This window comes from Eleutherodactylus coqui, chromosome 2 (assembly GCF_035609145.1).
Source record: "Eleutherodactylus coqui strain aEleCoq1 chromosome 2, aEleCoq1.hap1, whole genome shotgun sequence".
NCBI classification, from domain to species: domain Eukaryota; kingdom Metazoa; phylum Chordata; class Amphibia; order Anura; family Eleutherodactylidae; genus Eleutherodactylus; species Eleutherodactylus coqui.
This window is the reverse complement of record NC_089838.1, coordinates 283,724,476-283,747,128: the sequence shown is the minus strand read 5'-3', so window position 1 is coordinate 283,747,128 and position 22,653 is coordinate 283,724,476. Positions and strand designations below refer to the sequence as shown.

At 43.7% G+C, this 22,653-nt stretch overlaps 1 protein-coding gene across 1 annotated transcript in view; it reads right to left on the bottom strand.

The window, feature by feature from the left end:
• Positions 1-8,151: 8,151 nt before the first annotated feature.
• CNNM4 (cyclin and CBS domain divalent metal cation transport mediator 4) overlaps positions 8,152-22,653 on the bottom strand; it is a 31,443-nt gene continuing 16,941 nt past the window's right edge. The window contains exons 4-8 of the mRNA XM_066593098.1: positions 20,583-20,720; positions 18,802-18,971; positions 16,267-16,366; positions 12,941-13,113; positions 8,152-8,957 (exon numbers count right to left, since the gene is read on the bottom strand). Coding sequence (XP_066449195.1) covers positions 8,769-8,957; positions 12,941-13,113; positions 16,267-16,366; positions 18,802-18,971; positions 20,583-20,720 — 770 coding nt within the window. The 3' untranslated portion in view covers positions 8,152-8,768. The remainder of the gene's footprint in view (positions 8,958-12,940; positions 13,114-16,266; positions 16,367-18,801; positions 18,972-20,582; positions 20,721-22,653) is intronic.

The window sequence follows — 22,653 nt, the reverse complement described above, 5'->3', positions numbered from 1 at the left end:
TTATACAACAGCGCTATATGCTGGCTAAAGCCAGTACTGCATGAGGTGACACGTTGGATAGGCTCTGACATCAGAGAGGCTGGGACTATACAGTAAGAGAACCTCGACGGACGTCTTCCAACATCGGAGCTGTACAGCCTTAAATCATAATGTCTTCAGAGGTCAGACAGTGGATTGGAAAGGGTTCAATTCAATTGCGGATGCCAATGCTTCGCTATGGGAACTTTAAATTGCGGGTGACCTGTGCGGATTCCATAAATCAAATCCTCCCATGGACATAAACGAGCCAATGATCGCTTTTCGCTCTTCCATTTTAAGCAAGCATAAAAACAAATTCTCATTCATCGTTCGCTCACATTTTGACTGAATGATAAACTTTTACTTTCGCTCGTTGGAACGATTATCTATCAAAAAATAATTGTTCAATTCAAAACACCTAAAAAAGTTGTGGAATAAATCGGAGGCCAACAGTGGTTATTTGTCGTTCTCCTGACATATCTGCTCAGATGCTGCGAGCAGATATGCCAGAACAGTACCTGGGCATGGCGGCCTCTGATTGGCTGCAGCAGTGAGGTGGCAGCCGGTCGACATCAGGATGACTGCGAGGGTGCAGCGCTGTATTGCCGAGGCTTAGGGTGATCAAGCGAAAGCGCCGAGTTGAAAAGGAGTCACTGTTTGAAGGCACCCGTACAACTTAGATAGTTGCCAGCCAGAATACAACTACTAGGTCTGAGGCAAATTTTGTTCCCCATACTAATACCCAAGTTAAGGTATTGGCATTAAATGGATGGCGATTTTTTTAAATCTTTTAACAGTAATATAGAGTATGAATCTTGGGGCCAGTAGCAACCAATCAGAGCTTTGCTTTTATTTCTTAAGCTGCCCTATAAAAATGAAAGCTATTCTGTGATTGGTTGCTACCGGCATCAAGGCAAATTTCTGAAAGCTTTGTAAAATTGTCCACATAGGACAGTTTTTGGCACTTTAAACACAGAGTATATCCACCATATTTTCACTAATGTGTAGTAATAAAATTGACATGGAATATAAGAATAATCCCAGTTACAGGTCAAAATTGTGTACGCCACAATCCACATGGAGCCGCTACAAAATGTCCCCCAACAACACAATTAAATAATAAACTCTTTAATAATTAAACAATTTATATATTTACAATCATCATAAATCGTACACACTTTTTTCACCCATCACCCCTCCTGAGGGTAAAGGAAACAAGGAAAAAAAATAAAAATAACCATTTCCCTTCTTCTGGAACTCCGTAAACAGGAATATCCCTGAGCAAGAAGGATCAGATCCTGCGATCCGCTGATCTACGACAGCAGTGAAGGATCCTGCACGAAACAATGTATGGCTTGTGCGTAATGCCAGGAACACAGCGGGCCTCGTATCCAGACTAGTGACCGTAGTAACCAATCAGATCACTGCTTTCATATACCAAATCGGTACTGAAATAATGAAAGCTGCAATCTGATTGGTTGGTATAGGGAAACCATTCCGTGTTTTTATCTATGAGACCTATTTTTGAAGGGGTTACTCATGTTATAAGAATGAATCTAAGGGCTCTTTTACACGGACCATCTATCAGCAGAAAGATCCTTCAAGCAAGCAATCTTAAGTGATAGATGTCCCACGTAAACACAGGACCCGCCGTTCATTAGTCGCTTCATTTCAGCTCACCAACTAGTGAGCGACTTCTCTCGCTCAGTGTAAACAGGCAGTCATTCATCTGTCCACTTTGAATGGAGGCGGGCGGCCGGAAGAGATCTTTGGCGCACTCCACCTCCATTCATCGAACGACCATCACTCCTGTGTAAAAAGAGAGGAGCAAAAAGTAATTGGAACGACTGTTTGGTGCTTCCACGTCCAACACTCATCTTGTGTAAGAGTACCTGAATTGCTTTAGAGGGGTTGTCCGAGACTTTGGAGATTTTTCCCATTGACGGCCTGTGTTGAGGATGGGTCATCAATAGAAAAAGTTACCTTAAGTCCCAGTGAAGCCCTTTAAAATAAATAAGTTGGGGGAAAAAAAAAAAAGTTGTCACTTTCTTCCCACAAAGCCTCTGCCAGCCTACATGGCTTACAAAGTGTACACAAGGACATACCCAGAGTATGACAATTTGTCCACGGGGACGCCAAGGCATTGCATATAATTCGTAAGCGGGTCAGAAATGGCTGGAGAAGCAACATGGGAATGGTCAGTCTGTTACGAAGTATATTACCATTTTAAGCTCTTAGAGTATAATTTAGTACCCGAAAAACACGCTCTATGGGTATTGGCTACACAGAGCGGATTTTACTGGTAATCCACAGCAAAATCTGTACGCGCTACAGATTTGCCATGGGTCTTGCCCCCCTCAATAAAAGGGGTCAAATCTGTGGTGAAGAACCACAGCATAAATTAACATACCACGGATTTGAAATTTGTACCGTGGGTCATTTTCCACCGCTTGTGGATGAGATTTGGTAAAAATCTCACTTTGCAGCTGCCATAATACACTGAAGATTTTCTGCGAACTAATCCACCACAGAAAAAAAACAGCAACATATCGGCTGCGAGTGGACAAACCCGAAAAAGGATTTAGGAGATCACCGTATTTCCCCGCCTGTCCATAGGCTGTATCTGGTACTGCAGCACAGTTCAAGTCAATTGAACAGGACCGAGCTACAAATACAAGTGTTGCTCCGTTTCATGCGGAGGAAACAAAAGTAGACCCTTTTTTTCTAGTCTCAGACAACCCCTTTAATCTAAAGAAAAACAAATAAAAATATATTATATATATATTTAATTTTTTTAACCAAAAAGTAGTGAACAACTGGCCATGCCATAAAATAACAAAAGCTCAATATTCTCTTCTCCTCCCGGCAAACAGCACAGCGGTTCCCGTCATCCTCCCGATTTGTTCCGACAGCGGAAGTCAAGTGATGGCTGCAGCCAGATGCCGCAAAATAAACATTCGTTCTCCTGGCATCAGCACTCACATCCGCCACCATGCAAACAACGACGCTGCAGCCTCTGACTGGCAGCAGTGGTCACCTGACTTCCGCTATCAGCACAGACCGGAGGGTCGCAACAGCGAGTCTGCCATTTCCTGGGAGGAGAAGAGAGGCGAGTACGGTTTATTTTGTTATTTTATGGCATGGTCAACTGTTTGAAAAAAAAAACAAAAAAAAAACAAAAACTAAAAATAAAGTTGGACAACTCCTTAAGTGTATATTTGTAATATCCCGCAACCTAAAGAAACAGAGCAGCATTTTTTAAATTTAAATAGTACTTGTCATTAGAACAAAAACGGAGGCTGCTACATTGTCAGCAAGTGATTTTCAGACAACTGCTGTTCTTGACTTATATGGGACAAGATCCTATCTGTAACACAAAGTGATTGCAGCTTACTGACATTGTTCCATTCCCCTGACAGGTGAAACAATGAACTTCAATAACAATGTGATCATGTGTAACATTTGAACTATCCTGCATACATCTGTCAATGAACCATTGTTGATTGTTTTAGCTCATTTGCATGAGTTGATTAACTTTCTAAATATAAATGCATTCCTCCTCTCATATTGATGCTAAATTACAGCTTCTATTACAGCCCAGAGCTGCATTCACAATTCTGCAGCCTGCAAAGCTGAAATCTCCTCGTACTCCTTACTGGCTTAATATCTGAACAAAGCCTTTACTATACAGTGCCTGCAGTTCCCAGAATGCAAATCTTCAGGAATCTGATCTAGAGAAGACTCATGTTATAGGTCAACTATAAGTGGTGCGCCCATCAAAAGCTTGATGACTGGCTCTAATAACCAGCTGAATTGTGAATGCAGCTCTAAATCATAATACAGGCTAAGGCCGAATGTCTACGGGCAAATTTGAATTGCGGAATCCATGCGGGGGCACCTGCACGGACGGTCCGCAATTCAAGCTGCCCATAGGGAGACATGCGCGTCCGTAGCTTAATTGAAGCATGAGGATTTGTTTTGCGTATCTTCTGGTCGAGAAAACAAATCGCAGGATGCTCCATTTTGCTGCAGTTTCCACACGGGCTGCTTCCATTGAAGTCAATGAAAGCCGTCCAATCTGAGGCCCGCCCGCAATTGAATTGCGGACAGTTGTGGATTCTGCGGGAAAGCAAAAGATTATTCATTTTTAAACCTCTACTGCGCATCTGCGCCGGACAGCGCTTCCGCACACATCCGCAGTGAAGACCTGCACAGGTAAGAACAGTCCTTGGCTGCGGGCAGGGTCTAATTCCGCTGCATGCTCCCGCACGTGGAATCCGACCTACTCACATGAGGCCCAAAACTTAGGACCAGTACAAGATAAATCATGCAATATACTTTCAAAGTTATTCAACTTTTTATGCAGATAATTATAATGTATACTTTTTGATCATGTTCTCCAGCATTTTACACCCATTGTAACCACTCGTAGGTCCTTTCTCCACAGGGGGCTGACAATCTCATTTTCTCTCTAAGATACATATAGGATAGATGATAAAAGTCTGAGTGGTGGGGTCTCAACGCTGAAACCCTCACCGATCACCAAGCATAGGATTCCTTTATACCCCCTCCTCCACACTGCGGGCCCACTGCATCCCCAGCAGTGAGGAGACCACAATGGAGTGGCGGTCGAACAAGCGTCATGCTGCTCCATTCATCTTCAGTTGGCCTGATGTCAAGAGCCCAGCGCCTGTACCTGGCTATTTCCATCAGTCCCAGTCTGCACATCACTGCGGGGGGTATAGTGAGGAGAAGAGGGGGACATGGGACTCCCATTCTCAGGGATGGTGGTCTCAGTGGTAAAACCTGTACCGATCAGACTCATCACCCAGCCTATGGATAGGTGACAAGTCAATTTTGGGAATACCCCTTTAACTGTAAAATGTTGTTCTAAGCTGAATATAACTCAAACTAGACTGACCGTATCACCATTGTGTAGATTCCCACTGGCCGTACCTATGACATATGTTGCTTTTATCTTAAACACAACTTTTAAAATTGAAAACTGGGTCACTGACTTTTGGCCGACCCTGTATAACCCATTCTTATGCTAACTCTAGTCACAAAACTATGGCTCATGCCCACAAGTAAAGGTGTGGATAGAGGTCAAGAGCATCCTGCTCTATATCTAACCATTTGCATTACTGATCAGTACAGCTCATGGATAACAAAAACTTTCCATGTAATATACTTTAATTAAACTTTCCAACAACGATAAAACTGGTGAGAATGAAATATACCGCCAGGTCCATGGCCAACCTCAGTAGAGTTGCACCACTCACTCCTGTAGTAACAGACTCCGCCACTCTTTTGGGCTCTTTTACACACATATTGCGTATTTCAGTCCATGAATACGCAGCGTATTCATGGACCAAAATACGACGATTTCCCCACGTATTTTTGCCTATGCATAATTGTTTTTACATGCGTTAATAGGCAGTGAATGCACATCATTTCAATGGGCTATTTTGGTGCGCAATATGCACCAGGATAGGCCATGTTGTTTTTTTTACGCAACCGAAAGTGAAAAATACGCAGATGTGAATAAACACATTGAAGTTATTTATTGCGTATTTATGTTTGTGTGAAAAGACCCCTTCTTATCCCTAATGAGTGCTGTTACAGGTTATTCACCTCTCCCTCTAAGTGCTACACCAACAACAGCGGCCAAGGTATGCTACTTTGGTCTACTTGCTTAGGGTGGCTTAGTCTAGGCCTTGGAACTAGGGATATTTCAACGAAGAGTCAACGAGTTTTCTCCATTCGCCTCCTACCTTAAAAGAAGTCGTCGGGTTACCGTACAACACTTCAATAGCTGCAACTGAAACAAAACAAAAAGTTGTACTTCTCTGCTCTGCGGATTCTGCGTTGTAGCTCCGTCATCTTCCACGACAATCACTGGAAGGATGACGGAGCTACAACGCAGGGTCCACACAGCAGAGGAGTAAGTACAACTTTTTGTTTTGATGCGGTTGCAGCTATCCGGCGAATGTTGCCCAGGAACCAGACAACCCCTCTAATTACGTACTATTGGTCTGGGCAGGTTTGAATTCCGTATCCAGATTTGGAAGTGGACTGAAAACATATCAAGCTGAACATATCAAAAGAGCTTAAAAACCAACTGCTAACTGTTATACTATGTGTTTGATGTTCTATGGAACCCCATCCTTTTCATTTTAACATGGTGAATGCGACTAAGGCCCAATGCACACGGGCGTATTTGAATTGCGGAATCCGGAGTGGGCGTCTATCCCCGGATTCCGCAGCAAGTACCGCCCATAAACATGCTATGGAAAATCACCTTTCCATGTCTACGAGCGGAAATCAATTGCGATTTTTTTGCTCAAGGAGGGGAAAAAAAAAATCACAACACGTTCTACTCTAGCGCGGATTCCATGCGGAAGGCTTCCATTGAAGTCAATGGAAGCCTTCTGATCCGCGGCTCTTCCACAATAGTCATTGCGAAAAGGTCACGTAATCCGCAGCATCGCCTAGTGACGATGTGACATAATTTGTACTGCGCATGTGCGTCGGCCGCACATCTGCAATACAGATTATGAAGAATCTGGAGAGGTACGCAGGGGTTACCGGATGGGCACAGGGTTGGAATCCGCCGGCTCCGACCCAGCTTTGTGCATTCGGCCTAAAACACCATCATGAATGCACCTTCTTAAAGTACCATTAAAATAAAGTGATTGTGTGGTCAGATAATCTAGAGCAAGAGCAAAAGTAAAAATGTCTGCATGTGTCATACACAGACAAGGTCAAGGGTAAAATTGGTTTGCAGACCAAATTGGTCTGCAGGTTGATTGCTATACATTGCACCCATCCACCGTACTACAATGTATTTTTCCATATGGTCTTATGGAGGAGACTGAAAACTGCAAAATAAATTAAAGGAGTCAACTAGTTGTAACCTACTGCTGGTCTATCCTCAGGATAGGTCATCAATAGCAGATTGATGGGTGTTTGCTAGGTCAGTGCAGCTCCATGGTCTTCCCAAAGAAATTCTGGTTGCTTATCTTGGATCCTTCCCCTTTTTAAGGGAGAGATGACCTATCCTGAGGGCATAGACCATCAATAGCTCACAACTGGACATCAATAGTACATTGGCAAGGATCTGCTGTACAGGACTCTTAGCAATAAGCTGTTCTCTGGGCTGGTGTGTTCCTGCACCGAGCAGATTTCTGCAGGAGGCAGACAGCTCTTTTCCCACAGCAGTGGCCAGGCTTGGTACTACAGGCAAAAGTTCCCATTCACTTTAATACCTGCAATACCAAGCCTGGCCACTACAGTGGGAACAAAGCTATCCGCTTCCTGCAGAAATCAGCCCAGTGGAGGAATACACCAGCCCAGAGAACAGCTTATTGCTAAGAGTCCTGTACAGATGATCCTTGCCAATCCACTATTGATGACCTATCCTGAGACAACCTGACAACTCCTTTAAAAAGGAGAAGAATCCAAAATAAGCAACCAGAATTTCTTTGGGAAGACCATGGAGCTGAAGTGAGAAATGTAAAACTTTGCCTCTAGCCTGTTCTTTTATGCAAGGGAGAGGGTGGGAGGTTTCATGACAAACGTATGTATGGCAGATGATGTGATCAACCGCACAAGAATATATATACTATATACTCTATCATTGGCACTGTATCTCAGAGGAGGCATCTGTCAGTCTTGTGTTCCAGTACTGTATTAAACTAGTGATTTCTACCCAGAGCAAATAACCCCAGTGATGTGGTGCAAGTAGCCTGTAAGTGTAAGATATGGTGTGCGGTGGGGAGGGGGTGTCTTGTAAACTTCTAAAAGGCGCAGACAACATCCATACTACCATGCTTACATCAGCATTGTGAAGAGGCAAAAAACAGGCCATATACATTGGTCAACGATGCCAATTCCCTTAGGTCTGGCTACAACACTGGTGGTAAGTAAAAGCTTACTTCACTGCTAGATTATGTACCGATTAAGCATGACGCAAATCCATGGCACAAAGAAAGCATGACCATAAACACTGATGAAGAGTGGCCTGAACAATTGCCAACACCGTTAAATTGCTTATGAATGGAAAAAGCCCCGTGTTATTGCAGGACTGTCCTCAAATGATATTAGGGTCCCGGAAAAGAAGACTGCTTGCCGTCACAGAAATCGTAATTTAATACCCACGTAACTTGGCAGGAGGTACAGTACTTAGAAGTCAAGACCAATGGTTGTCTATTTTTGTAATAACCGGCGGTGGATGAAGAACAGGCAATTTTTGGGTGCAAAGCCCATATAAAGGAAGACTGAAAGCTACCCATTCCCCACAGGAAGACAGACAAATCGATCCCCCATTTAGAATCGGGGGTCTCCAGTGCACATGTAGAAATCCTTCCCTGAGTTGATGCTTGACCCAGCATCACGCTATTCCCAAAATATTGCAGAGCTTTGCTCCGCCAGATCCCCTTTGGTAGCCTTGTGATCTCCTAAGTTAGAAAGTCTCCAATGTTGCAGAACATTGCTCTTAATATTCCCCTGCAGAAGATCTGGAGAGCAGATTCATAAATGTTCCTCAGGTGAGGAGGACCAGCAATACTCTCCGCCAGAGTGCAGCCCTGCAGACCCCAGGCTTTCCAGCACTCTGCTTTGTGTCCCTTGGAAGATAAAGCTTTGCATGCAGTGTATTGCCAATCTGTGTCCAGTCAGATATTGCAAACGGTTTGTCTAGTTGGGAAAAGCACTGACTGGAGAGTGCTCCGTCAGTGCAGATTATGCCGTCAAACCGCGTTATGATGTAAGCTGTGCTGAGAGTTCCTTTGGTTCAGGAGGCTGGTTGTTTCATCCACCAAAACCTCGCTGCGCTCTGACAAGCTATTGTCAGGTTTGTGGTTCCCTCCCTCTGGGGACTGCGGACTGCTATCCATGCGAGACGATAACAGGGCACCTTGATACTGCTCTCTGCTGATCTGAAAGACAAAACACAATGGCTACCGTCACTTTTTATTCTTTACGAATCAGAGGTATCAAATAAAACCATCAGTTACCATCTATCCAGAGAAAAGCTCATTGGAGATCCCCTCCCATTCAGGTGTGACATGAGTTAACATCCTTAAAAGGGGTTTTGTCATTAAGAAAAAAAAAAATCTATACTCCCCTAATTCCTTCCCAGGCAGACTCCTTACCGCATCTTCTCCTCGCTGATTTTCTAGACTCCCCCGGGGTGAACCTCACCGCAAGTTGCCGGATTGTTATAAAGCCTGCATTGCTCACATTCTTCCTCCTGCAGGTCAGTGAAGGTTATGTCCCTGTGATGTAGCGTTCACTAGCTAGGAAGGAATGCTGATCTATTGCAGAGAGAGCACACATGTGCAGTCACAGAATAGCAAGGAGTGCCGAGCTATTGCAGAGAACTAGTGATATAGCGTACATTGCCGGGCAGGAAGAAGAATGCCTGTGAATGTACGTAACGTCACAGGAAGCAGGGAAATCAGCCAGCTGGAGGTGAGGTGAGGTGACCCCCCCCCCCCCCCCCAGGACTGCAGGAGACAGGAGAAGATCAGCGAGCAGAAGATCTGGTAAGTAGACCGACGTGGGAGGAATAGGAAAGTATAGATTTTTTTTTTTTTAAATGACAGAACCCCCATCCAAGGCCTCCCTCACACAGACGTTTTTTCTCAGCGTTGAGTGCTGCGCTTTCAGCACAGCGCTAAACGCCGTCAGAGGCCTCCATTGTTTTAATTTAAAATTTAAAAAAAATATAATATATATTATAGATAAATTTATTTTTGTGTCACTATATTCCAGAACCATAGCGGGACGATCTGTAGATTTCATTGGTATAATTATGCGCACATCCACAACATTTTTTTTTCCTTGTTTTAGGGAAGCAAAATGAACAGTAAAAGGAATTTTTAAAAAAAAACCTGAATTTATTGTGCTGCATTAATGTACTCTTATAGTCTGGGGTGTTATGATGCGGCGATACCAATTATGTGCAGCTTTTTTTAAAATTTATTTATCTTTATATTTAAAGCCTTGTCTTAAGGTAAAACAATTTTTTAAAATTTTCGGTAATTTGTGGTCAGGAGTGACTGCAGCATCTGCAGGGTTAAATGGTGTTAAGGAGGGATGAGATGAACAAGTATTCATCTTTGCACTCCTTTTGTGGAAAAAAAATAGACCCCCATATGTGACAATGAGGGTGCAAATATACTCTCTGATTGATGGAGGACATAACATGAAGAAATGTTCAAGTCACCCCTTCACTGGGACAAAGGGAGAGAAAGAATCGCAGATCTCTGCTGCCTGCTCATACCCTCTCCCTCTGCTTTGCACACGGACTGAAAAGGAACAGCTGTAAATTCAAAATTCCCGTCCCCACTTCAGGTGGCTGTAGCTTCACTTCTGTAAAGTGCCCTAGACATGCTTTTGGTGTAATTTTAAATCCACAAATGTGTATTTAAAACACCAGAAACATGTCAATAGCACTAATAGAACCAGAGCAGACACGTGTATTCCAGCTGCACTTAGGTATCTGTAATACAGACGGGTGTCCCGACTTCACCGCATATCTTCCGACCCAAGCTACGTGCATCATAAATTCCTATGCCGCTTGCAGTTCGGGTCAGGATAGCAGTGGTCAGGCTGGGACACCCCTATGTCACTGGCCTAAGATCAATACAAATTGCTCCTGAATGGGATGGTTACATTAATACATGCGTGTCAAGCTCTAATGGAAATAATGTAGCCGCGTGCAAGTTTACTGCGTACTTCTCTCTCTCTGCTGCAAAACCCACAAGACCTATAAAACATTTATGAGGCCATTTTCCAACAGAGTAGCAGCAGTTAGGAAATGCTATATTGACATCAGGTGTAAGCCTGCAGTTCGTCACACCCTCTGGTAACCGTATACAAAGGGCAGCGTACACTAAGGGTAATTACTTTTTTAACACTTGCTACAATGGCAGCAGCAGTGACAGAGACTTCAACACCAAATGCATGTTAGATATATTAGTCCTACTGAGCAAGCATGGAAATCTGAACATACCTGTAACCAAACAGCAATAACTAATGTAGGCAAAGTAGTGCTCAACCAATACCTTACACATGAGTACCTTAATGGGGTCATCCAACGAAAATAGCTGATAAAGGATTTTGGTCGGATAGCCCCTTTAACCCCTTGAGTGGCACGCCCGGAAAATTTCCGGGACGAGCTCCACTGCTCATAGCAACATAGCCCGGAAGATTTCCGGGCTATGTATTACTATGGGAGCTGCAGAGCACAATGCCACAAGCTGTGACAGTGTGCTCTGCCTGCACAGACCCACAGAGAACAAAGCAAGGGCTTTGAAAAACCAGCAGAAGATATTGCCGATATGTCGGCAACCTCCTGCTTTGTTTACAGGTTGCCATAGAGACCATCGGCTTGTCAGAAGCTAGCCGATGGTCTCTGTGGCAGGGAGAGCTTGGTGCTTGGCTGTCAGAGGACAGCTAGGTACCTGCTCTTACAGCAGAGATCAGAGAAAACCTCCGATCTCTGCTGTGTTAACCCTTTACATGCTGCAGTCTATGTGACTGCAGCATGTAAAGGGCTGTCACTGCAGCATGTAAAGGGCTGTCACCATCGGACCCCCGGAATGTGATCAGGGGTCCTGATGGGTCCCTGTGGAAGTCCCCTAAAGGGACAAAAAAAAAAAAAAATTAAAAAGTTAAAAAAATTATAAAAACACTTGTCTCCCTTTACTTTGTAAAAAAATCAAAAATAAAATCACATGTGGTATCCATGCGTCATAATGACCCAGAGAAGGAAGTTAAAGCATTATTTAACCCCTTAATGACATGGCCCCTTTTTTTCTTTTTTCCCCATTTCTTTTTTTCCTCCCCCCTGTTTAAAAAATCACAACTTGTCCCGCAAAAAACAAGCCCTTATATGGCCATTGAAAAATGAAAAAGTTATGGCTCTTTAGACGCAACTGCAAAATTAGTTGAAATTCAATGATTAGACCATTTTAAAAAACCTGCCCTAGTGGGCACGACAGGGTGGTAGGAAACCCGCCACTCAAGGGGTTAAGGTACTCAAGTGTTCAGATTTTCATGCTTGCTCAGTCATTGATGGCTGGGGGGTCTGATCTCTGGGCTTCCCATGTGGTCATGCAAACAGCACACCAAGCGTTCACCCGCCAGATGAAGAGAGCATTGGTGGCCATGCATGATCACTGCTCCAAACCACTGCCAATGGTGTACTAGGCCATCTCCATCAGCCCTATGGAAGTGAATGGAACGTGATCAAGCATGGACACCACCGCTCAGCTCACCTCTTCTCAAGAAATTATACACAGGAGCCATGATCAGCATACTTGGCAGTGGTCAGCAGAAGCCTAGGCAGCCCACAGTCTCCAACGTCAGCATAAACATCAGGGGCGATGAGATTGACTGCTAGATACAGCGCAAACCTACAGGCATGACAACTAGCAGTGCTGGTCACAAATAGCAGCAAGATTTTAAAAAAAATCTTGTTGCCATTTACAAATTCTTGATTGCCACCTGGAGCCATGGATAACCCCTTTAAGATGGTAGTGAGCAGAAGTTTTTAATACAGAGACAATTGGTTATGGGTCAGAAACTGATGTATTCTGAATGGAGTGGCGTCATGTATGCTCGAACAACACTCCATTCAAACTCCTCGCTGTGGTAGTGCAGTAAGAAGGAACGAGAGGCCCATTCTAGTAATCAGTTGAGATCCCAATGATTAGACATATATCATCTTTATGGTGGATAGGTGATAAATGTCAATTATAGGCAAGCCCCTTTAGGGATGGCTACCAAGTCAATAAGGAATTGTCAAAAGGAGGTCATCCCCTTTAACACAGGAGGGGTATAAAATGCTCTGAATTTCCCGATTTGTCATTTCACTAGCTGTTAGTAACTGTTGCACAAGGTCTAGACTCACCTTTACATACTGTAGGTCACTGAGGGCTCGCACACTGAAGTCTGCTGTGTACTGCGCTTGAGTACTGAGCTGTGTGTTGCTGCCACTGATGGTGGAAGAGAGAGAATCCGAGCGTTCATGGCTTAACGATGTAGACCTGTTCAGACTGCCCATATGAGACGGGGAACGAAGCTCTGTCACAAATGGGGAGAGGAGGTAAGAATGTCATACAGAGGACAAAAGACTTGTACTTCACTTTAAGTTGGGTATTAAAACACAAATCATGATTGTACTGTAATATGTGACAGATAGCGAAGAAAACGGTCCCATTTCCAGAATATCATCATTTACGTGATCTACAATAGAAGGCAACTGCTAGAAATTAAGCTTCTCCTGCAAAACTACTTTAAAGTGAGACTGCCACAACGTAGATACAAGCTGGACCATGGTTAAGGTCCATTTACATGGAGCGATGATCGCTCAAAAAAAAAAAAAAAAAAAAATCACTAAAACGCGTTTGAACGATAATCGTTGCACTGCTAGCTGATCGTTAAATTCAGGCCAACCTGAGAATAGTTGTTTGGCCTTATCAGGAGTTCTCCACGGGGAGTGCTGATAGCATTGTTTCCCGTCGGAGAACCAATGAACTGAAAGCAGATAAGAGCCCTCGGGCTATTAACTGCTTTCAGCTAAAGGCTTCATTTGCACACTAAATAGCTATTAGGTAGCTGAGTAGCTACTTAAGAGTTTATGCAAAATGATCGCTCAAAGCTCAACATTTGGAGGAAGTATTAGGAGTCAATTTCTGCCCGTCACTCAGTTGCTTTCATGATTGTTGATGGGATTCAATAGAATTTCAGAATTAAAGTGCAACTAAATGTTCTAAAAACCTTCTAACGTCATAAATTTTTAATGGGAGGAGTTTTAGTGATCAGTTAGGGTCCAGGTGCCAAAACTGACAGTTCACTGTTCTGTTCAAAAGTTTTATTAAATGTTTAGCTACACTTTAAACTTTATTTCTTACATCTGCGGCGAGCTTAAAAGGATCAATTTTTGGTTGGTGCTGTCACAGTGGAGTCATCAGATGGTTATAAAAGTGCTTTTATTTGTGTTACGATCAAGCACTGCGGAATAAGTTGGCGCTATACAAATAAAAATTATTATTAAAAAAAAAAAATGTTTCAGTAGTTGATCAGCAGGGGTCCACTGCTCAGGATCTGCAACGATCAGCTGATCCCCGGGCCCGCTGTCAGTGCAAGAAGCAGATAGTGTGGTCAACATTGAAGCAGCCTGTTTTAGTACTGCAGGCATGGTGCCTATTGAATTCGATGAGAGCTCTGCCTTCAGTATCAAACTGGGCTGCTGCAATACACAGTTCCATCAGCTTCCAGTGCTGTTCACACTTACAAGCTGACCAGCGGGGACCTTGAGCAGTGGACCACCGCTGATCAACTCTTGATGGCAGGTCATTATCAGTCAAAGTCCTACAGAACCCCTATAACAGCGCTATATTTTCTATTGCCATATGCGCCTTCCTATTATGACGCCCTCTTATAAAAAGGCATAAAATAGTTAATGGTAGAGAAAAAAGGGAACACTACATTCAGCACGAATAAAAGCTATACAAACAGGTTTGCCAATATGAAATATTGCAGCCACCAGATTTTACGACCTACTACACAGAATGCGGCAGAGATCATGGGTGGTCCAACTCCCATATCTTTAATTGCAAGCATAATCCACTGATTATTCAAGTATAATGGAGAGAATTTTAAGTAGTGGATTATTTTATAGAATGGTGGGAGGTATATCGGGAAACTGTGGGAATAAGAAATACTCTAGGAATGAGCTCCATACAAAGCAGAACACTGAATCGCTGCGATGCAGGATTCAGTATCAGTCCGGTATCTACAGTACACAGCATGACGTGCTCATACATATTGCGGTCAGTAGTATAATGCAAAGTCCACATCACCATAGTCAAACTACATAATGTACAAGATTTAAAAAAATAAATAAAATTGCCAACAGTGCAGGAATACGCGACTGACATCACTGAATGGCTGCGATTGGCTGGCGCTCGATCCAATCACAGCGCTTACTTACACAGCGCTGATGGCGAGGGAATTCAAAGCCGAGCAAGGAGAAGTCTCAAGCAGCTTGCCACACTGCTGGGGAGACCATCGCGCCGGGGACACAGACGCCGGCTGGGAGGCAAGTATTGCGTTTTTTTTTCCTTTTACCTAGTATATACTCGAGTATAGTTCGGCTTATACTGGAGTCAATAAGTTTTACCAGTTTTTTGTGGTAAAACTTATTGACTCCGCTTATCCTCGGGTCGGCTAATACTCGAGTATATATGGTAATCTCTCCCCTTTCCTTGTATTGCTTGGATTTTACCTACAAAAATATGCATTAAACCCACCATAAGCGAATTCACATGAGCGAGAATTTTGCGCTTTAAAATGCACAAAACCTGCGCAAATATAAACGCCATTCTTTTGAATGGAGTCATACACATGAGTAATGTTTTCACTCACAGCAATGTTGCAAGGTAAACAATAGCTGCAGGTCCCTTTTTTTTTTTGCGTCGCACGGAACGCGTTACCCATTGCTTTCAATGGGACAGTCAAACAGATCGCATGCCGAGTGATGTGTATTGAAATCAATGGGAAACACTTGCATGTGATTCAAGTGCTGGAAGATCGCAATTTCAGAGGATTTTTGTATGAAAAACGCCTCGCATTCACGGGTAAAACACACATCGACAAGCGCGATATACTTGGCTCTACTTCAGGACCTCTTATGCCAAACTCACACCATTGTCTATAATAGTCCGAACATGGATTTCTGCGATTTCCACATCCATTAGCTCGTACACCCTGAGAAGTTGCCTTTTTACCGGAACTTACCAAAGTGTGTAATACAACTTTCCATAAAGAGTAAATAAGCCTTCCGGCACAATCATGTACAGACATCATGCAAGACTCATTTATAATCACCTGAGAGAAATGGGTCAATTAATAGCATGCAGCTAGATAGCGTTAATAGGGTGAATTATAGGGCGCCATTACACTGCAGTCACAGCAGACGCACTCTGTATTAGCTGTGCAGCAAACGGTGGCGGCACGCGCTATACACAACGCATGCAGTCCTTTACCTGCCAACCTTGCAAACAGAGACCCCCTTTTAATGGAACGACGACTAGGAGGAGCTGGGAGACGGATGAAAGAAAAGAGATGGGAACATGAGGCGGGAACAAAAGAGTAAGGTAATGGCCACAAAAGGAGGTGAGGAATGAGCGTTCAGAAGCGGAGAGTGGAAGGTGAAGGGTGGGTTGTACTCACCACTAGCTGACGGAGCACTCAAGGCCATGACACCATAGTAGGAGAAGGCTCCGGACTCAAATTTCATATTCTCCTTCCCAGCCTCAACTTCAACTTTTCCCTGACAGAAAAAGCAATAACAAGTAATTTACTAATGCGCACTGAGGGTCAGCGGAGGGAATGCCATTCTGCAGCATTGGGGTCTTCCATTGGAATCCCAAAAGTCCCACATCTGTGTGGGTTCTGCATGTTCATCTTATTAACCAGCTCCTATACATAAGACAAAATCTTGCTACAAAATCATCGCTATGTTTTGTAGCCTAAAACAACCCATTGGAAACCATGGGCTTCACATAGATGCATTTTTGTAGCCTGTGTGAATAAGGCCTAAAGGTTCAGACTAGAGATGAGCGAGCGTACTCGGAAAAGCACTACTCGCTCGAGTAATTTGCTTTATCCGAGTATCGCTGTGCTCGGGTCTGAAGATTCGGGTGCCGCTGCGGCTGACAGGTGAGAGCGGGCGGGAGAGAGGGAGAGAAAGATCTCCCCTCCGTTCCTCCCCGCTCTCCCCTGCAGCTCCCCGCTCAGTGCCGGCACCCGAATCTTCAGACCCGAGCACAGCGATACTCGGATAAAGCAAATTACTCAAGCGAGTAGTGCTTTTCCAAGTACGCTCGCTCATCTCTAGTTCAGACCCTTTTGGCCGAAAAGGCACATTACACTGCCACACAGAAGTATTGCTAAAAAGTTGCTAGAAATAAAAAAAACTACAGATTGTTTGTTCTCAGTTTATAGTCCATTGTTCAGATATCCAATTAAATTTGTTTGATCTGAGAATCTTGACCCACTGCTTTGTATACACTTTACTGACTGTACTTTACTATTGGTCACTATTCTATAATAAAACCAATAAAACAGTTAAAACATAAAAACCTCACTAAGGGCAAAGATTTTGACACAGAAATTATGAGGATTTTGATGTGGATGTTCCATATAGAAAATCTGGACCATTTTCCGTTACGTGTGAACCTACCCTTAGGCTGGGGCACACTGGACAGAAATCCTGTGAATTGACCACACTGAAAAACCGTGAGATTTCCGCGGGATAAGAACAGCTTCAAAACCCGTGGCCTTTCGCCAGGTTTTGGAGCGGCTTTGCTGTTGGCATTCCGCTGCAGCTTTCTCTCACCATAGAGAAGAGAGAGGCCGCTGCAGAAAAGAATTGACATGCCGCGGTTTTGAATTCTGTGTCGCATGTCTGTTGCCGCGTGGCTTGGCCGCAGAGTGTGAGCGAGATCTCGTCCACTTTGCTGGCTAATCCCGGGAGTGGGAGCTGCGGACGGAATTGCCATGCAGAATTTCTGCATGAAAATTCTGTGGCAATTCCGTCCTGTGTGAACCAAGCCTTCTGGTCTCAGACTACAGCGACATAAAAACTAAAAAGGTTTTGTTGTGCAAAAATAGCAAACCACTAAAAGAAAACCTACATAAAATTTTGCATTGCTGTAATTGTACTGATCTGCAGAATACAGATGGCATGTCTTTTCCCCTGTACCATGAAAATGACCCCCACAAAAAAAGGATATCCTTAAAATTGTGTCATTTAATAAAAAAGCAAAAACAATTCTACCCACAAAAATCAGGCACTGGCATGGCTACATGCCATGAAATAAGTCATGACTCTCGGAACAAAGTGCTGAAAGGCAAAAAAAGAGTCTAGTTAAGGGATACTTTTGTCTCCTTCGGGCAGATATGGTAGAGGGCCCATCTGATGTTCTGCTGCAGCATCATGGAATTAGAAATCAATATGGCACCTAATGTGAAGCAAGCATGATGCTAGCCTGCAAGGATGTACAAAGTACATAGTTAAAGGGGTTGTCCCGCACCGAAACGGGTTTTTTTCTTTTTCAATAGCCCCCCCGTTCGGCGCGAGACAAACCCGATGCAGGGATAAAAAAAAAACAAAAAAAAACGGGTAGTACTTACCCGAATCCCCGCGCTCTGGTGACTTCTTACTTACCTTGTGAAGATGGCCGCCGGGATCTTCACCCTCGGTGGACCGCAGGTCTTCTGTGTGGTCCATTGCCGATTCCAGCCTCCTGATTGGCTGGAATCGGCACACGTGACGGGGCGGAGCTACGAGGAGCCGCTCTCTGGCACGAGCGGCCCCATTCACCAGGGAGAAGACCGGACTGCGCAAGCGCGTCTAATCGGGCGATTAGCCGCTGAAGAATAGACGGCACCATGGAGACGAGGACGCCAGCAACGGAACAGGTAAGTGAATAACTTCTGTATGGCTCATAATTAATGCACAATGTACATTACAAAGTGCATTAATATGGCCATACAGAAGTGTATACCCCACTTTGTTTCGCGGGACAACCCCTTTAAAGGTCTAAGGAGACCTTAGAAATACTTAGGAGGTTTCTCCACAGATCTGCTTATTGTCAAGGGTCCCTTTTTACAATGTAACCTTTGTGCAGGAGAATTTATCTTTTAAAACACCCTACTAGATGTCCCGCTGAACATCCCAGTTGGTTTCATGCACCCACACACCTGTAGTATCAGAATGAAGTAGTCAGCCAACTTGTTGCGCTGATACAAGTAATGCTCAGATGCCTTCTTTTCATCATCGTTGAAATGCAACTCTTGCACCACATCCGGATACTTCAGGAGTCGTAGAAGTGTTTTCTCGGACACCAAGGAAGGTGCAAACAGGTGAACCTCTGAAAAGACAAAATGTGTACTGATGATTAGGCATCCCAAGCCTCTTCACACTAATGTCAGGGCTTCCATTCAATGACAGAAGCGGGTTTTAACTGACCAAAATTTTTTTTTTTTAAAGTTGTCGTCCAGCTTCATGCTCCTTGTACATGGAGCGATCTCGTCACGTCATCCCCAGTTCATTCACGCAGCCCGTTTTATGCAGGCAGATTCATAGTTGACTCATTCAAAAATCATTCCCTTCTAACTCAAGGTTTACATTCCCTATGTGAAACACTGACCGAGAAGTGTTTAAGCGAAAAGACAAGTGAACGAGCCAACAATGATTTTTAGTCCTCCAGAAACGGATGAAAGAGAAGCCAACAATCAGTGACTAACATGTAGAGGTGAGATTTTAAATCTCAGTTCAGGGTCTAGATCTTTAAAAACCGAAAAAAGCCTTCTTGTCTTTAGGAGTTTACACTCAAGAAATGTGTCTAGGCCCTCTTGTACTCTTAGTGAGCTTGTCATCTCCACATCCTCATGCAGAGAGTTCCATAGTCTCACTGCTCTTACAGTAAGAACCCTCTTCAATGTCGGTGTAGAAACCTTCCTCTAGACGTAGAGGGCTCCCCCTTGTTACAGTCACAGTTCTGGGTGTAAATAGATGATAGAGATCTCTGTATTGCCCCCTGATATAGTTATACATAGTTATTAGGTCGCCCCTCTGCTGTCTCTTCTCTAAACTAAATAACCCAAATATTGATAACCTTTCTCGGTATTGTAGTGCGCCCATTCCATTTATTTTAGTTTCCCGCCTTTTGTACCCACTCAACTCCGATATGTCCTTCTGCAGTATCGGTGCCCAAAACTGTCCACAATATTCCATGTGTGGTCTGACCCGTGACTTGTAAAGAGGAAGAACAATGTTCTCGTCATCTGCCCCTAGACCTCTTTTGATGCACCCCATGATCCTATTTGCCTTGGCAGCAGCTGCCTGACACCGGTTGCTCCAGTTAAGCTTACAGTTAACTGAAATCCCCAAATCCTTTGCCATGTCATTGTTTCCCACTTAGTGTATATTGGTGACATGCATTTCCTCTGCCCATGTGCATAACTTTACATTTCTCAATCCTAAACCTCATTTGCCATTTTTCTGCCAAGCGCCCAACTTACCTAAATGTATTTACTGGAGAAACACAGCTCCAATCCCACAGCAGTGGTTCAGAATGTATGGTCATTCAAGAGGAGCTTTGCCTACAATACCAACCCGGGCCACTGCAGTGGGAACAGAGCTGCACGTTTCCACTAACAACATAGCCCAGTACAGTAGGGTACCAGCCTGGCAAACAGCTAATCACTGTAGACCTCAAACTACTAATGATTGCTTTCCCCTGAGGACAGTATAAAGTATATCAATAGTATAAAACTGCAACAACCCCTTTCAAGAAAAATCTGAAAAAAAAAAGTCAGTGAACATTGAAATTAAAAATAAAATAAAAAATGTATATTACATACCCACTCCACCCCATAATACTATGCATGTACTGTATATAAAGTAGAGTATTTACCTGTATATTATATACCCACCCCATAATACTATGCATGTACTGTATATAAAGTAGAGCATTTACCTGTAGATAAAAACCGGTGGGCAGCAAGAAGCAATTGAGGGGAGATTTTAACCCTCAGTTCATGTTCTGGATCTTTGAAAACGGAGAAATCCTTCTTGTCTTGACGACGACCGACGCGTTTCTTACTCCGATTGTCGGCTGGTGGGGAGAGGTGGAAATAGGAGAGAAACATTATACAGCAAAAATAGTTACCAAAAAACCACAACAAAGTATAATAAATATAAACTAAAGAAACTGCTCTGAGGCATCCATCTATTAGAGTCCGCTCACACTTAGGCCTCATGTCCACAGGCAAAAGAAGAATTAAAATCCGCAGCGGATTTTAACTCTTCTCCTGCCCGCGGATCCGCATCCCATAGGGTTGCATTGACCACCCCCGGGTAGATAAATACCCGCGGATGGTCAATAAAAGGGATTTTTTTTTAAATGGAGCATGAAAAAATCTGGACCATGCTCCATTTCGTGCGGGTCTCCCACGGGGACGGCTCCCGCGGACTTCTATTGAAGCCTATGGAAGCCGTCTGGATCCGCGGGAGACGGAAAAAAAAAAAAAAATAAATAAATAAATAATCGGATTTACTCACCCGCTCTGGTTCTTCCCTTCGCCGCGGCGCCATCTTCTCTCTGTCACGGCTGGATCTTTATTCTTCGGGCCGGCGCATGCGCAGGGCACGTCACCGACGTCATCCTGCGCATCTGCCGAGCCGAAGAAAGAAGATCCAGCCGCGACGGAAAGAAGAGGACGCCGCGGCGAAAAGGAGATCCGGAGCGGGTGGGAGGTAAGTTTATTCTTATTTATTCTCATTTTCAGCGCTCATGTCCGCGGGGCAGGAGGGACCCGCTGCCGATTCTCCATGGAGAATCCGAAGCGGGCCTGATTTTCCCCGTGGACATGAGGCCTTAGGATTTAATGCAGAATCAACAAAAGATAAATCAATTTGTGGCAAACTTGCATCAAACTATTTTCCATTCATTTGGATGGCAATCCGTGCCATCATATATAAGGCGAAGATTTTTGCCATGCGTGGATTTGAATGCACCGTTTTTACTGCACAAACACAAAAATAAGATCTAGGAATTGTTTGCTTGCTATGCCCTAATGCTCTACTACCCTCTTGCTTCAGTTTTCATAGCCATCATCCGTAATAAGATATAGACCAATCTGAGAAAAGCTTAAAAAGTTAACCACACATGTTATTCCACATTTGGGAGCGCCTTAATATGCCATTAGGGAATTGTATTACATCTATTACCTAATGGATGTCTAGTATCCGAATAGTTGCCTCCATCAGCAAAGTTCAAACCAGTTAATAGAGGAAAGGCAAGTCCCTATGTCTGCTTGCCCAATGCCACCAGCACGATAAATGCCATTTTGCAGCTGGCAGAGTTTCCACCATTTCTCATGCAGTATTTTCATTTATCCCAATAACAGTGGGAGCAATTTGATAACATGTTAGCTATATACACAGATTTGTTAAGACGACCTGATACACTTTCCTAACATACTGCTGAGGCGCCACCAAAACGACTTGCTTCTTATATACACATCCGATACTGAGAAAGATCAGGCCCTTATTTTTATATGTCATATGGTGTTGAAAGGAGACTATGGAGCTCCATATGCAGTAGGTGCCGATTGTATTACACAACTCTAGCATCCTCTCTAGTGGCTGAAATAAGAAAACTGATCTCAGCGGTTCGGCAGAGGGAAGATGCTTCCTTTGTCCCACAATTGCCCCCCTCCCTCAATAACATGATTGCAGGATGCTGAATGCTTTTCATGGCAACCAGAGGCCTGATGAAGGCCTTCAGATCAGAGTACTACTTTGATGATGCTCAAAGACAGAATTGGCATTGGCAGGGCTTAATATAAAAACATTGAGAGGCACAATAAACTGCAATACAGAAGTATTGCAGTGTATTGTACAAGCAACAATGCCTAAAAGTTCACACCAACATCTCACATTTTCAAAACAATACATTCTAAAGGGTTAATATTTATTTTTTCTGTGGCATAGATTAGGCTTTCTTAAAATGGTACCAAGACAAGACCAGTATTCCTTAATTTCTA